Source organism: Crocodylus siamensis, chromosome 12, assembly GCF_052110815.1.
Source record: "Crocodylus siamensis isolate JL-2025a chromosome 12, ASM5211081v1, whole genome shotgun sequence".
Classification (NCBI taxonomy): Eukaryota; Metazoa; Chordata; order Crocodylia; family Crocodylidae; genus Crocodylus; species Crocodylus siamensis.
Window position 1 is genome coordinate 46,493,496 of NC_143406.1, and position 16,845 is coordinate 46,510,340.

Here is a 16,845-nt window from a genome sequence, read left to right on the forward strand (position 1 = left end):
TTGCCTCGGACTATTTCCACAAATGGCTTGTAACACTGAACAAAGAGGGGCAACTAGAAGTATAAGTAAAGGCCATATAACAAGGAAGTAGCAATACTTGTAGAGCTTGGGCTTGGATAGCAGCAGAAGCTCCCCTGTTGACCTTAAATGCTGTGATTCAACATCGAGAAATGGTTTAGAAATGGCTTTTAATAGCACTGGAGCTCGATTTAATGACAGCGGTCTTTTTGTTACCTTGAATAGGAAGTTCGTCTTTTGACCTCTTCAGCAATTTGAATGGTACAGCTAAAGATGACTTTTCTGAATTTGACACCCTTCGGACTTCCAAGAAGCCAGGTACGGATCAAATAGATACGCAGCAAATGGGTAGTTTTTGTAACCATCTTGATAGGAAGTTTATTTAAAAAAAAAAAAAAGTTCCAAAACAAAAAAGATGCAGTTTCTTTCACAATGAACAGATTTAAAACTGTTATATATGCAATGGAGCAGTAAAAGCCAGATGTTAACAAGCTTCCCTTTGCGTAGATTCACAGGGCTTCTTAAAAATAGTCTGGTATACCCCAGAACTTGATTCAGTTACCTCTATATTGAACCCAGTAACTTGTGCTTGAGTTAAATGATCTTCCAGTGCATTTTTCATATGAGTCATAATTAGGTCATGCCTGTGGTAGAAAACAGTGACATGCAGTAACCTGACAGGCAGTTTTGTAGACATACAGACTCTTGAAGTTAACAGTAATGGAAAAATTAGAAACTTTGTTTTCTTGAACACTTTGATACCACTTAATGAAAATTGTCAGTCTGAAACATAAGCAGAAGGTGCGTGAACTGGCTTAACAGTTGTTCAAGTCCCTTTGCAACAAGAAATGTCAGTGAAGGGGCTAACACAGCAAGTTTATAATTGATGGCTCTGAATATTTTTCAGAGAGGCTTTTATCTGTGTCTACAAACGCTAGGAAGTCGAGGCCAGGTGTATAAAGCTTTGTTTATATTGTATCATATCGTAAGGGGTGTTTAGCATTGAATATATTTAAATAACCAGCTAAAATGGAACGCACATTTTAAAAGTACATTATTACTACTGGTATGTAGTTAAATTTAATGGCAGAATGAAATAGTTTGTTTCCTTACTCTTGTAAAAGAGCTCTGATAACATGAATGCGTAAGCAGCAGACTTTACTGAACTGTAGCATTTAGTAGATTCCTTTTTTTTTTTTTTTTTTTTTTGGTTTTGTCTTGTCCTTTTCTTCCAGCTGAGTCTGGTTCCAATTTGCCATCCCAACACAGTGGTACAACAAGTCCTGATCTCTTTGATTCTCAACCCACAAACGTGACATTGAGCAAACAAAATGCAGCTCGGAAAACCCCCGAGTCCTTCTTGGGCCCCAATGCAGCTTTGGTGAATCTTGATTCATTGGTGTCTAAGCCACCACAGCCTGTTGCTTCATTAAATCCATTCTTAGCTCCAGGTATGTTACAGTATATTCCTCTCCACCATATAATTTGCTTTCCCATTTTATCTTCTTTCCTGGTAGAAGCAGCCCTCCTTATCTTGGCTTAATTTACGTCTTGTACTTCAAGCCGGGCCTGCTTTTCTAGACAAAGATGGCTAGCAGGTTTTGCTCCATATTACTTAGCAGGGAAGAGGCAATGTAGTTTTAGGGACTAGGACTTGGAAGGACCTGCGTTCTTTTCCTGGCTCTCCTGATGATCTGTGCTGCCATGGGTATGTAATTTACCCTCTGTGTGCTCTCTTCCTTTCTATAGTCTCTCTGGCCAGTTTAAATCTCAAACTCTTTGAGGACAGGAATCTGTATGAATTTACTACATGGTTGGTGCCTCAGTGTTACTACAGTCTGTATAATAACACTGCTGATTTTAGGATTCTTTATAGTTCTTCCCCTCTTAAGTTAGTTGTCTGTGGGGGAATCTACATGAGACGCTTTACTGCACAGTAAAGCAAATTACTGCATAGTAAGTGTCACTGTCTGCACGTGCAGACCTTTACTGCACAATAATTTGCTCTGTTGGGCAGTTAATTTGCTACCTGCAAATGCAAGTAGCAAACTAACTGCCTAGTAATTACTGCACAGTGAGGCATGTGTAGACGGCCAACCAAGAGCAGATTTGCTTCCAGTCAGCTGGGCAGCAGGGACACCCTGCCGGAGCCTGTACAGGGACAATGCCCCCTGTCTCGGCAGCAGGGAACTCCTGGCCCCAGCTCCGCTTCGTAGTCTGGAGCTCCTTGCATGGGGAGAGTTCCCCACCCAGCCTGGAGCTGGCTGGGACCTGCCTCAGACCAGGACAGTTCCTGGCCAACCTCATGCTGTGCAGCCAAGTCTGCATGTGCAGTCTGGACCTGGTTGGGTACTGTTCTGTTTTGAACAGTACCCAGCCAGCTCTGGGCTGCACGAGCAGACTTTCCTGCACAGCACGGAGCTGGCCTGGAACTATTCCAGTCTGGGGCAGGCCCCAGCCCTGCAGCTTTTTCCCAGCCTTATTCCCCAATTGAGGCATGGGCCTTGGCAAGAGCTGTGGGGGGATCCCTACCCACCTAGGGGCCCGCTACAGGGCAGGGGGCTGAGACCTGCCCCTCCCCCTGCAGCTTCTTCCAAACTCCCTGCCCTTGATCAGGGTGCTGGGACCAGGAGCTCCCTGCCTTTGGGGCAGGGGGACATTGTGCCTGCCCCAGTAGCAAGGAGCTCCTGGGGGCAGGGAGCAATCTCAGTCCTTGCCAGGAGATGGTCTAGAGCTCCTCCTGGCTGCTGCAGGGGGCCAGAGCAGGGTGGGAGCAAATCTGCTCCCAGATGCATCCATGTATAGATGCCTGCCCAAGGTGGGTTTACTCTGGAGCAAGCCCATCCAGCAATATTTGCATGTGTAGACATGCCCTGTATCTCTTCTTAGTTTAATATCATAAGACCTGATCCTTGAATAAACCGTCAGGCTCAGGAGGAGCCCATTGCAGGTTCCTTGCAGCTCCTGGGATGAAACCTTTGGTAGTCATACATGCATGCATTTTTCCCCTGAAAGCTGAACATAATTGCTAAAAATGATAATCAGTGCTAATAAAAACTGCGGAGGAGGAGGACCTGTACTGAATAGCGATGTACACAGAAGCTGAAAAAATTGTATGGTTTGATTGAGTCACCTAGGATGAAAAGTATGTGAGGACCGTCCAAACAAGCTAATCATGTGTTGAAGGATTTCAGCTCTGGATGTGAGAGGAGCAGCCGGGATGGTCTGCTGTGGCTCACATAAACTTGTGTGAAATGAAAAACAGCTGCAGGGCAACATTTTCCAAAACACCAACTGACTCTGCCGCAGGCAGAGGAAAAATGCTTTATTCAGAGTCTTCATATGAGTCACTGTAACAAATATTGACCAGTTTTTAGTCTATTCCAAGGTTGGTAATTGTTTTCTAATAGTGGAAAACAGCAAGAGCCTAAGAAGGTTTGGGAAAACTTAAGCGTGAACAGTAATTATGAGCCACCTGGCAGTTTTCAGCAACAGGAAGTCTGCATATCTGTCATTCGCAGTTACTACAAGAAGTTTACAAGGGGTCACTGGGCCATCTGAAGAAGTAAGAACATATACGGTGTAAGGAATGTGCACTGCTGGCAGCGCTTCAAAAACTTGAAGGCTGGGAAAGTTCTCGTTTGCTTTTTTCCCTGACTTGACTGTCATTCGGAAAGCAACGTGTTTACATTACGCATTCTTGTCGGATCCCCAAGCCAAACACTCGGGCAGCTTTTTGGAGCCGGGTGGTTGCAGTCCAGAAGTAAATACACCCATTTGCAGTAGGCCGGGTGCAGTAAAGGGATAGCGGATATCTGCAAGTTATTTTTAAGTGCCCTTTTAAAAAAAAAAAAAAAAAAAATGTTCAGTTGAATGTCGTGTTCGGGCATGCTCCACATTGTAGCTTGTGGGACCTGTTTGTACAGAATCTCTTGCAAAAAGCAGAAACTGCCCCTTAGCATCCTGTTGACATTTCATGTGTAGAGTGGGGCAGATACTACTGGGAACAGGTGCAGCTCTTCTGAAGTCAAGGGGCTTGTGCAACAGGAAAATGTAATGGCTTGATATACGTGAGTGGTACCATATAGGCACTCTTCCATAGGAGTGCTTTGGGCGTGGGGAGTACCAGGATGTTAAGGATACATGTTTCCTACCTGAAATGGATAGGGCATTCCCCAGTGCCTTGACTTCTGTGAAGCTGCAGTTTTTTTCCTCTCTTTTTCTCTCTCAAAAACTAGGAGCAGCTGCTGCACCACCTCCAGTCAACCCCTTCCAAGTGAATCAGCCTCAGCCCCTCACTCTGAATCAAATGAGAGCGAGCCCTGTGATGGGAACCAGCCCTTCTTTTAGTGCTGTGCCAGCAATAAGCATGGAGCCAATACCTCTGTCTTCCATGGCACCCGTGGCTGTGGGAATAGCGCCTCTCCCGGCGATGGGCACCGTGGCATCACTAACGAGAATGGGCCAGGGGATGAACATGAGCATTGCAGGATCAATGACCCAGCCTCTTCACAGTACAGGAATCCCTCCATCGGCATCCCAGCCCACAAATACAACTAACCCTTTCCTCCTATAAAGACCCAATCAAAGAAACTCTCTTTTCAAAATGTTTCCAGGTGAAGTCTTTGGAGCAAAATGAACAAAGCCTGTGTGGACTGAACGGTGTATAAGGGACTTGGAAGTAGATTTGCAGTTTACAGTTGTGATCTTTGAAGAGTTGTCTCTACTTACCAGTTAATCTAATGCTAGTCTTTGCTACAGATGGTACTTTACTTTGGCTTATTGAGCATTACATGAAATGTTCAGACTTTTCACCAAAGTTAGGTTATGCCCATTTTGTTGCTTTGTTAATCATTTCAATACACTTTCTAGGGAGAACCTGCCATTTTAAACTCCATTTGCTATTTTGTAGATGTCAGATGATGTGCTGGATCCTAAAATTACTATGACATGCACCTGCCATTTCCTCTGCCTGTACGATAGACACGAGACTCTGAGTGCTAGTGAATGTCTTTGCACATAACTATACACAGTTCTAGACTGTTGGTTCACCCATAGTCCTTATTCCTAGGAGAGATTTGGAGGGCCCAGGAGGCTGGTTTTTCCCTGCATTAAACATTGCAACACAAAACCGCACTGCTTTCTTCGCGAAGGGTTGACAGAAAGGCGGCTTGTCTCCGGAGGAAAAGATCTGAAGCAAATTCTCGAGTTGTCACGTACACAGTGTGCTGTTGTATGCGGTGTTGAATTTGTACACTACTATCTAAGGACTCTTAAGGAACTTTCTGTGAGTGGCATGCTGCACTCGTGCTGAATGAGTGGTCTGCTCTGTGCTTGTCCAGTAGTGACTTCATTTGGAAGTTGTTGTGTGTATTTTGTTTTTATTTGACTTACAATGTGAGTTAAAAGAAATACAGTGGGACAACTTTGAATTCAGTTTCACCGGGGCAAGCTTTAAAACTAATTCAGGCTTAACCTTGCTATATGCAGTTACTCTGGTATACTTTTGCACATTTTTTGTTTTTTAGTACAGTTTCATATTTTGAGTTTGCAGAATGACCTAATTAGTCTTTTTTTGGCTAATTTTTATAATGTGGTTCTTATTTAACTGTCTAGTTTTGATAGACTTATCAGGTCTGGCTGAAAAATTAAGATATTGGCAGATGTCACTGTTATGGTTTTAATGCCCTCTTATTTATGGTTTTAGCTTTTTTTTTGTTGTTGTTTTGTTCTGTAAAAAGAATTTAAAAGGGAAGATTAACACTAAAATATTTTTCTTTCAGAATTAAGAATTCATAGCGGAAATTACAAATGACGTCTCGTGACTAATTACTTTTTTTAAAGAATTTGAGCATCATGTGATTTTAAGACTGCGTTTAAAAAAACACTAACATTGCTTTTTCCCTTGATTCACTTCTTACGAGATGATTACCGCAACGGGCAGACCTTTAGCCTTCAGGAAGATCACGAACGAGGCTATTGGTTTTCCTGGTAACACTTTGTGAAATGTTTGAAATTCTGACTTAGGAACATGACTTATTAATTTCATCACCCAGTTCGCTCTAACTAAAGGTGCACTCCATAATCATGACTGATTCCATTTACAGCTGTTCATTGTAAGCCGAACTATACCCTCTAACTCGGGCTCATCAGCACTGAACCACGCTCAGGTTTCGGGTAACGTGACTGGCGTGTGCAGCTGGCCTTCTCTAAGGTGGCAACCTGGCCGAAGCCCTGCTTTCACGTGCGGTGCCCGCAGACACGAAGGGCCCGTTTCAGGGGGTGTCCCAAAGCATGTCGCTGCTTTGGAGCATCTCTGCAAACCAACTCGTGCATCTCGGTGGCCTTTCCCAGATGATGAAACCGCCCAAACAGATCCATGCCAGGACTCCGCGTGGCGGCATCTGTACGCTGCGTCGATCGTGCCAGCCCCTAGCAGTGTGCCACACAGAAAAGCACGGGCTGCTCGGTGCGGAAGGGACTGGATTGCGTGTCTTTGGCAGGGGCAGGGGAGGCTGAGCGACGATCCAATCTAGGGTACAATCACAGATCCTAGCTCTGTTGGTCGGGGTAGCTCTGTTACCGTCCAGAATGTAAAACGTGTGGACATTTCTCCGCGGCGTGTTCTCTCCTCCTTGTTACTACTGGATTTCCGAGTTTGATGCAGAATGTGAATGTGCTACTGCTTCATTCAGGAGGGAAAAATACTGTCCACACCCATTATGTCTTTAAAAAATAAAATCATTCATGTTGCCTTTCAGTGTAGGGGAAATGAGTTTCTTCTGAAGCTGTTGATCAGTGTAGACCAGAAAGGCGTGATTCTTGCTAGGAGGAGAAACTCGGCAAGCTGTGATATTAAGCAGATGGGGGGGCAAAAAGTGCTTTTGGATTCATCAGCTAGGGCAAGAATCATGCCATGTTATTTCGAATTTAATTTACTTAGCAATAGAGTGAGGTCATTTGATATTTTCCCCAGATTTTAGTCCGTCACCTGCTTGTGTGAGCAAAGTTTAACTGGGGCATTATCAGTTCAGCTGATCGTTTTAATCACAACCTCCAAGAAACGTTAGGTATCTTCCTATTTTTTGGCTTACCCTTTAGGAGGCAGGATAGAAATGGGAGAGAGTAAACATTAAAATCCTTCTTAAAACATCTGCGGCTCAGAGTAGCGAGCCATCGTCACGGATTGATAGGACATTAACTGTTGGTCTGGTAGGGAGCGTATGGACCCTAGTTTAATGAAACTGCTGAATGGCAAACTGTTGCTTTGACCAAGCCACTTTTTGTAAGAGCCGTACTACTTTTTACACGTACCGCACAATAAACCACGACCAGGTTCTTGGTGTCTGAACAGCGATAGGCACACCTCGTGGTGTTTCATAGCACTAGGCCAAGGACTTTTAACCACCTTGATCCCCAACCTGAAGTGGGCGTTGAGGCATGGTGGGGGGAGGAAATCGGAACCAATAGCTGGTTTGGTAAATACCTACTTCTTGACTAGAGATAGACGTGTCTGTCCCTGTAAAGTGCCGCGCACACTCGTGGCACCAGGTAAACAGCAGTGAAAGGTTGTTCCCGTCCGCAGTTGATCAAAGCTTCAGTTACGTCCTGAATTTTGTAAATCCACCGAATAGTCCTAGTTTCATATGTTTCCAGAAAAAAGTTTCCCCCCTTTTTTGGATGGAGCATGTCTACTTATCCGATCTTTCTCCAAACCTCCTAACCCCCCCCCCCCCCAACTTAGAAAGTGCTTTTGTTTGAAAATGTTAATATCCCAAAATAGCCTTACTGGTCAAATTGACCAAAGATTAAAGTGTTAATTATTTTGTAAAAGCATCTTGGTATAATTTTAATCCCAAAAAATAAACTCAGTTATTTATTCATTTTATACTATGTAGAAACTAAAACGTGGTGAGGGGATAGGCAAGGGAATTCATGGTGGGTCGTGCTGTTTACAGTCTTTTTGAAGTCCCATAGCTAAGACAGCTATCGTTGTCCATCTTCCCTTTTGCTGTTACGGTTTCTAATGTGTACTGTATGTATTAATATTGCACAAATTGTGGAGAAATATACGGTTTATTTTTCACAGCAGAATCTCACAAAACCTTGCTTCCTTTACAAGTGTTACAATTTAAATATTTACCAAACTGTTTTCATAATTCTGGGAGCAGGCTGCTTTTTATGAATTTGTGCTGACTATTGACATTATTTACTGTATAAATAATTTATCATTTGTACTATTGTATCATAATGTTCTGTATCTCTGTGTCATTTTTTTCCCTAGCTATGTCACAAACATGATATTTAATAATGCCATCAGAACAGTGGAAAGACAAGGGGTTTGTAGGTGACTGGTCAGAATTAAAAATTGTATTGCTTATATTCCCGAGTTGTCGTCTTGTCTGAATTCAAAGTGTGGCATCTTCATATCTCATTTAAGTACAGTCATTTTCGGGGCCAATCCAGTGCTTGATAGAAACCAGGCGGTTGGATCAGGTGTTTAAAACGCTCAGTAAAAACCCAGGTTCCCAGCTAAATCTTAGCTTCTCCCACCGTGAGTTTGACTTGCCGTGGAGTTGTTGGGCTGAACAAAGAAACACTATGAAAAGTGATCCCATTTGTTTTTTTGTTTTAGAAATAATCAGTTAATTCAGATGTGGTCACATCCTGAGTAATGCAGTAAAAATGATGTACTTGCCAGGTCCACCTGCCTGAACGGTCTTTTCAGGAGTGTTTTCAGATGGGGAATTGAACCGTCACGTCAGAACAGGCTGGGATACTCGATCGTAAGAGGCCTGAACTAAGTGTGGGGAAACCCTGGCTCAGGGTCACCTGTTATCACAGATGTAGGGCCTGGGGGAACGTTTTGACACATGCACACGCGCTGTTTCCCCCTGTCCAAGGTTATTCTGGAGTTTTTCCCTTAAGGGGACTATGTGGATCTTTCTCAGAAGGGTCTGAAGGTGACCCTTCCCTGAAAACGGGCGCTGGCGGCGCTGGCTGCTCTGGAAGACTGGCCCAGGCATGCACGGCCCTGCGTTTTTGGAAACGGGCAGCGTGCTGGGTTGGTTGGACATCGGTCTGAAGGAAAATTCAGACTGGCAAACCCGAGTGGATACTAAGCCTAGAAATGTCCTCGTTAAGCATCAGTGCTTAGGGTGGTGTTATGAGCTCACACCCATTTCCCAAATATTCCCATGCCTGGACTGTATATGCAGCATGTGTGACTAAACAGGATGATACAATGTCTGGTTTCAAAGATGTTAGACTAGAATAAAAATAGATAAAGGTGAGAACACGAGTCTGTGCAGCATCTTCAAGGTTGCACGGAGGGAATGGGCAAGAAGCCAAGGGAGATTTTTTGAAGATGGGAAGCTGCTGCTTGTCAGAGATTATCAAAAGCTCTGCAATTCACTTTGAGACCCCGGCCCCCATTTCTGCAATCTTGCTGCACTCGGCCTGTTTGCTGTGTCGGCATTGTCCTGCCGGTGACCTTAATTCAAGTGGCCTAGCAGATCTCTTAGCAATGAGCTTGCCTCCAGTCGGGTAGTGATTTCAGTTTCTAATTCTGGATGGTCTGAATTGAAGTGTACTTGGTTATCAGGTTATTTCAAGAGCTCCTTCTTGGGAAATACTCCACGCTTCCTGTAGTCGCCGTTTGCTGCTAATCGGACCGATCAGTAATCAAATACCTAATCTGCTAATGTCAAAAACTGCTGGGGCGGAGCTTGGCAAACGGCTTCTTGGAAAGATGCTGGGGTGGGAGGAGAAACATCGTTCCCCATTGCAGCATCTTGTGGGTTATTGGGCCATTGGAAGCCGCAGTGGCTTGTGCCCGTAGACATGAGCACTTAGCAAATCCATCGCTGTCGACACTTCCCTTTCCCTGGAGGATGTGGCTGCTTCTGGTCACCTCTTGGTGAATCATTTTGCTTCTCTCTCTGCGCCTGACGTGAACCAGTGAAGAAAACCATCTGCTCCCCAGGATGGTGGTCCAGATATCCTTTGGTTTTGGTGCTTCTTGTTCTCTTACAACTGAACATTTTGTCACATACCTTCTGCTCCTATGGAGAGCGAGTCTTCTGTGCCTATTCATAATCCTACCTCTGGCCAATTTTCCCCTCCTGAGACTTTTTTTGTTGCTGTTTCCTTCTCTTGGTTTCTCATCACGTGCCGGGCCCTAGGAATGCAGCTCAGACTCTTTCCTGTCTTTGCATTTTGCTTAAGATGGCCTCGGAAATGTGGCAGTTGTAAAGAAGAAAGGAGCTTTATTGCTCTTTGTTGTGAGACAAAGGCTCTCCTAGGGGCCACCGGATTGAATGCAGAAGGCGCTGGACGGGCAGTTTCATCCGTGTCCGTCACCGGTCTTCTCTGCGTCCGTCTGCAAGTTGCTTTTGCTCCATGCTTTCTTTCCCTCATTTGTAAAACGGGATTAGATCTGCCCCCGCAAAGTGTTGTGATGGCAATGGGAGAATATGATGGAGCTCAAGGAGTCTTTAGTAAGCAAAGCGTTAAATCTTGTCGTTCCTCCTGAGCACTTCAATTCCCTTTTGTTGTTGTCCTTAATTTTAGATTCGGAGCCAGTGTGTCGCTGCCTCCGGTGTATTAATTGTATGTAGATATCTACTGAACTCGGGGAAATGGCTTTGGCCAGCACGGGCTAATGGAGTAAGAGCTTGCAAAGAAGAATTTTCCCAACTATTTTAGTCGATCTAATAAAAGAGTTTGGATTTACTCAAAGAACCTCGTCTGCCTAATTTCTTAGACCGACACGGCTACAACCACCACCCCTGAAACCCTTTGGGCAGGTGTGCCACAAGTTAGCGCTCCCCGATTTAACCTCCAATCCCCTTCCTCTGCCCAGCTTTCCTGCGCTGTGCTCCCCTGCCCAATCTGCTGCTCCGCTTTCTGTTTCCTCCTCTTTGCTCCCTGCCTGATTTGCTGCTCTGCTCTCTGTTTCTTGCCCTGGTTGCCACAGGGCTGCCTGCATCCTTCCCAATCTTCTGTGTCCTGCATGTAGAGGTTGCCTGTGCCGCTTGTGTCGCATGCTGTAGGTTGGCCCCCTGAGCTAATGCAATAGGAGACTTTTGCAGTGATTTGCAATCTGCATTTCAAAGCAGCAAATCAGCTCCATTTATATTTCTCCATTTCTGTTTATTGTTTATTGTTTATGTTAATGTGTAGCTTCCTGCTCTAAACCTTTCAGATAATCTCTTTCCTTCACATCTTTGAATGCAGGGAAATCCCTTGATTTGATCAACATAGCGGGTTGATTTCAGCCCCAAAGATGCTAGATAACTTAACCACCCTGTGTCATACGTGGTTCTTACCGTCCCGGCTCTGGAGGCCTGGCTCTCAATCGATTGCCGGCACTAATTGCTGGGACTTGGAATTTCAATGAATGTAAATACCCCGTCCCCATTCCCTTTGGTGTTTTAAAATTCCCTGCCAATTACCCATTAATTGCCAGCCTCCAGTGATCAATCAGGGGATTGGCAGTCACCCAACAGAATAGTTTGCAAAGGTCACAGTGGTACGTTGTAAACTGATAGGGAGATTGGAAATGTGCATACAGGACGGTTCACGTCTGGGAAGAGGAGTGTAAAAGCCGTGCCGTTCTCCAGTTCCTTCGTGGCTTGTCTGGACAACTACAACTGCAGTGATGATCATTGTGTGACAGTAGCTTTTTTCCTCTAAAGTCACTGGCGCGGGAATGTGGGAAGCAGCTCTGAGGTGAGCCTCCCACTGCAGAAGAGATGGCCCGAGACTGTACAGAAAGCCTCAGCCGGCATGCTGTAATGAATGCAAGCCTGGGTCTTCCCCTTCACTGCTCTAGTAACGGGTTTGCGACACCGCTTCTTTCGTGGCATAAGCTGCCGTCCCTTAAAGACTCTTAAAGATTACAGGATAATTATTTTTATCCAAATCAACTCTTCTCACTTTTGCCTTTCTGTCTCAAGCAACTAAGGATCTGCCCTGGCTTCAGGGGAGAGTGGTGCCCGCAGAGGATTTTGGTCCCGTCTATGGAGGAGAATCATGAGTTGTCAGGATGTTATCTCCAATGTTGTGGAGACGCGGCATGGAGCCACTGTGATGTCTCCAGGCGCCTGCCTAGGATGGGGTGCTCAACCCTTGGCCCCCAGGCCAGATCCGACCTGTGAAGCCATGCCATTTGGCTTGCAGAGATCCCTGCAATTTGGCAGCAGGAGAGCGATGGCAGTGTGAATCGCTGTTCCTTCACTGCCACATTTCTGAACCCATGGGTCAGAGAATGTGGCCCTGCATGCCAGATTATGCCAGGGCATGGTTGGATCCAATATGCCGGCCACATCAGGCCAGTGCACAGCTGGATTGGGTAGGTGGGCGCAGGATTGGGTTTATAGACCCACCCCCCACTGCCCGTCTGGCCCTCGGGGCCAGAAGACTGGGAGCCGTTGGCTTTCAGCCATCGCTGGTTCACATCATGGCCTTGATAACGGTGCTGCTCTGCAGAACTTGACTCGGCTGGTAGCAATCGGTGCCCGGATAGCGAACCGAGCTGAAGAATCCAGTTGCACGTGGAAAGCTTGGCGGAGAAGGTGGAAAGCTAGCTGTGTTCCTCACCAGGGAGCATCTTGGTCAGGTCAAGGCTTTTACCTAGCTGTGCATCCTGGTTACAGCTGGTTAATTAATGCTCGTAACCTGAACAGGGCTTGTAATCGGATGAGGGAGCAGCTGTGTTCAGACCAGGATGCTGTAGCTGCAGTGGAGGGTGGCCCTGTCTCTACTTCATTCTGGGGTCTGCAGCTTCGGAGCTGTGTTGGCCCAACGGTAACTTTGCATTATTTTTAGTATAGACGGGAGCTGCAGAAGTTGAGGACTCTTGAAAAACTGAGCTTACTCCGGAGAGGGGTCTGAGGCCCTGCTAGGAGCAACGCCAGCTCTTCCTGGCCGTGGTCAACAAGGACGGTCGCGGGTTGGTTAGGGCGCTCACTTGCAACGTGGGAGACTTCTGCTCTGCTGCAGACGAGGCCTTTAGTCTCTGGGTGCCTTTGTAATAGGAGGATACTGGATTTGTCCTGGCCAGTTCAAGCATTGAAACTGCAGGGTGTTCAAAGTATGGCAATGGTGCACCTGCCATCGGGTGGTGTGAAAAAAGCAGGTTTGACTTGGAGGGAGGAGCAATCGTGTGAGAAACTGGCTGGTCCAGCTTCACCCATTTCAGACCTTACCTGGTTTGTGGTCAGAAGGTGGCTCTACAAACTACAGATCTTCCCGAGCAGTGAGAACGGAGAGAATTTGCTTACGCGATGCAGTACGGCTGCTGGAAAAGCATTGCTCTGTGCATACCAAATAGGATCAAAAGGACCCAGATCATGCATTACAGCAGGGGTTTTCAACCTTTTTAAACGAGCATACTCCTTCCGTCTTGGGGTTTCAGCTCGTTATATTTTTTCCCTTGTTTTTAGTGTTACTGTTACCAGGCGGGGGGGCACATTGAGGCCCCAGCGGTAAAGGAGGGAGTGGGGCTGGGGCAGGTGCTTGAGCTGCTCATCAGCGAGGCATGGGGGGAGAGGGGGAGCGGTTCCCGCCATTGCACGCGCCCCGGGGGGGCATGGGGGGCATGCGCTCCCAGATCTGTGCGCAGGGCTGGGCGGGCTGCTGCTGCTGGCGAGTCTTTCATGAGAGGTTTTAAGAGCAGGCATGGGTCTAAGGGGGATTGAATAGCATCCTCCAACTCCCTGCAGGGGGGCTGCAAAGGGGATGGAGCTGGGCTGGTCTCAGTGGGGGCAGATGACAGAAGGAGCAATGGGCTCAGGTTGCAGCAAGGGAAGTTTAGGAAAAACTTTCTCACTAGGAGGGTGGTGAAACACTGGAGCAGGCTGCCTAGAGAGGTGGTGGGATCTCCATCCTTGGAGGTTTTGAAGACCCGGCTAGACAAAGCCTTGGCTGGGATGATGTAGTTGGGGCTGGTCCTACTTGGAGCAGGGGTTGGACTGGATGCGACCTCCCGAGGTCTCTTCCCACCCTCCTCGTCTGTGCTTGTTAACCAGGTTGCCTTGAGATCCTTTAATGAGCGCTGTGGCATCCCTCGCAAGTTTAGCACGGTGAGGGGCACAAACACGATTCACAAAATAAACCCGGAGATGTCGAGTAGGAATCCGCAGTGTCAAAAGCTGTGCAAGTGCAAACGAAGAGCTGGCATTTTCCAGGGGTGCCTCCAGTCAAGAACCGCTGGGGGGGTTGGATTGGATTAGTTGCTCCTGCGACTCTGTGAAGCTGAAGTCTCTGCGGGTCATTTTTTTGTCTGGCTTTCACAGGCTAAATGCACTTAGTGGGACAACTGTCGTGTTCTTTAAAATGGATTTGGCTGGGAATAAACCAGAGGCGATCCCAGCTGGAAGCAAAGAGGCAAAAGGTTTTTTAACCAGAAAAGCAGGTGAAGGAAAAGTTCTTTAAACCCTTCCCTCACCCCCACAAAACCCCCCCACAAAACCTTATTTCATCAGATAATTTTGTGCTGAACCTTCCCCTGGGTTAATTTGCAGACTTAAATAGCTTGGCCTGGATAGGTGCTTAAAAATAGGAACATAAAGCTAGGCGGTTTTGAAAATCTCCCCTCTAGAAACCTAAAGGACAAGAGACTATACAAACTTTTCTAACAAACCCACAAAAGCCCTTCCTGACCCCATGACACTTGAATTTCGTTTCAGACCCTGTCCTGGGGAGGCTCAGGTAGGAAAGCAATGGCAGACCAGGAATCGGGACTCATGGTAGAGGTGGTATCTTTTATTAGACCAACTGGATTTTTGCAAAAAAAATTCTTTCTTGCAAAAATCCAGGCGGTTTAATAAAAGATTTCACCTCTGCCACCAGTTCTGATTCCTTTTACCTCTAGACCACTACGGCTACACCCTGGAGACCTGACATGTGCAGGACAGGGCACTGGCTCTCCCGGGGTCCACCTCGCTGGCGCTTCGAAAGGTCTTCTCTCTAAAGAGGCGGCGAAGCAAGCCGCTTTGCTTTCAGCTCCCATTGACTGAAGTCAATCGCTGTCCCTCAGCACGTTTGCAAAGCAAGCCCCTTTTTTGGGTGATAAACAGCCGGTTCTGGTGTCAGTTAAAGGTTTTTGTTGGTCATGTGATTTTATGGGAGCAACGGTATAGGTGTAAGATCAGCTTTGGGGCAGGGCTGCCTTCCTCGGGGCTGGGAAAGAAGCAAACCCAGGTCGAGCTTATTCACTTCTGGTAGGCTCGGCTCTGAATGTTTAAGGCCCTGCAGCCTCTTGCCATGCAAGGGGTTCTGGTTTATTTTCTGGAGGCAGCTGCCTCCCCCTAGCGTCTGGACTCGGCCCACGAGTGCTAAACCTCCAGGCCAGTCGGTTGGCGATGATCCAGAGTCGATCCAATGATCTCACGTGCCGTGAGCGCGGGCTCAGGAAGGAGGGGAGGTGTCTCGGGCATTCCCTTGCTTGCCCTTTGGAGATGTCCAAGCCGAAAGGCTCATTTCATTTCTCAGCTGCGTTCGAGTCACGGAAGATGAGAATTAGCAGGACAATCGGGAAGGCTCTGGAGGAGGTTTGGAGAAGATCTGGGGTGCTGGCAACATCCTCTGGAGGGTTGCAAATTGCTGGGCGACCCGAAAGCCCGGCTGATTTTCTCTGGGGTTGTTGCTTTTAAGATGTATCAGCCTATCAAAGGAGGGTGGGGGAATGCAGTGTGTGCCGGGGGTAGAGCTACCCCTTCCACTTGCTGCAAGCGGCATGGCATTTTTACCTCCCGTCCTGTCTCTGTCTTGCTGCTCCTGTCTCACCGACTGTTTCGCGGGCCCTCGCTATGAATGCTGCCTGGAGAGGGGCAGGAGACTGCTCTCCTTGACTGCATGAAGAAGGGAGTTGAGGGGGAAGGGAGTGCAACTTCCCCCCACTTTGCACCCGGGGGAAGTAGCTTGGTCTCGATTCAGTGCTGAATCCCACTAAGAGCTGCGATCTGGCAGGAGATCTGCGATCTGGCACCCTCAGCCTGGGGGAAATCATCAGTCTCGAGCCCCTGGAAGTCCTAACTTGCGCCTATCGTTGCTAATGGAGCTTTTCTATGACAGCAGCTAGGACAGACGAGGCAGGCGAGAACACGGCTGGCGCAGGAAGAGGAATGAGGCCACCGTGGAGAAGTGTCCCCGCTGCCCCTGTTATTAAAGTCCTATCAGGGAGGTTCATAGTGTGGCACAAACCATCCATCCCGGGCTGGGGCTGGCACAGGGCAGAGCCCCTGGTGTGTACGGTCAGGCCAGTGGGCTGCGTCCCCAAGGGATGCTGGCACCTGCGAGGAGCTGGTGCTTAACCCAAGCTGCCTCTGCTCCTCTCCCAGCCCAGAGGAAAGCACTTTGTGCCCCAGAGCTCATCTAGCATCTGCCAGACGAACAAATGTTATTGCTTGTGGCGAGGGGCCGGATGCCGGTCCTGTGGGCTGCACTGAGAGCGGTTACCCCAGGCAGTCCCAGGACTGGCTGGAGCTGAGCAGAGGCTGCGGAGGGAGCAAGGAAGCCCTCATCTGGGGTGACCTAGCAGGAGGCAAGCACCGTTGCTGCCCAGGGAAGCCGGTTGCTTGCCAAAGAGCTGGGCCGGGAGGGCTGGTGGGGTTTGATCGTGGGAGCAGGCCTGGGAGGGTGGCCGGAGAGGGGCAGGGTGCAGGAGAAAGCAAGGAGCCATGCACATCACCAGCCCAGCGCCGGGCACACCTGCGGCATGGCACCGCGCTCCCCTTGCAGCCCAGGGCTCTGCCAGTCACCCCCCAGCTCCTCCAGCATGGGGCTGGACTGGGGGCACGGCCCCGATCCCCGTCTCCTCCC

At 47.7% G+C, this 16,845-nt stretch overlaps 1 protein-coding gene across 5 annotated transcripts in view; it reads left to right on the top strand.

Annotated features, from left to right (window-relative positions):
* The window catches only part of EPN2 (epsin 2), a 58,364-nt gene extending 49,964 nt beyond the window's left edge, over positions 1-8,400 (top strand). For 4 of the 5 annotated variants that reach the window (XM_090023998.1, XM_090024000.1, XM_090023996.1 and 1 more), the window contains 3 exons: positions 244-336; positions 1,254-1,469; positions 4,257-8,400. In XM_090023998.1, coding sequence (XP_089880124.1) covers positions 244-336; positions 1,254-1,469; positions 4,257-4,594 — 647 coding nt within the window. In that variant the 3' untranslated portion in view covers positions 4,595-8,400. The remainder of the gene's footprint in view (positions 1-243; positions 337-1,253; positions 1,470-4,256) is intronic. The other variant, XM_090024001.1, reaches the window with a different exon arrangement.
* Positions 8,401-16,845: the final 8,445 nt, after the last annotated feature.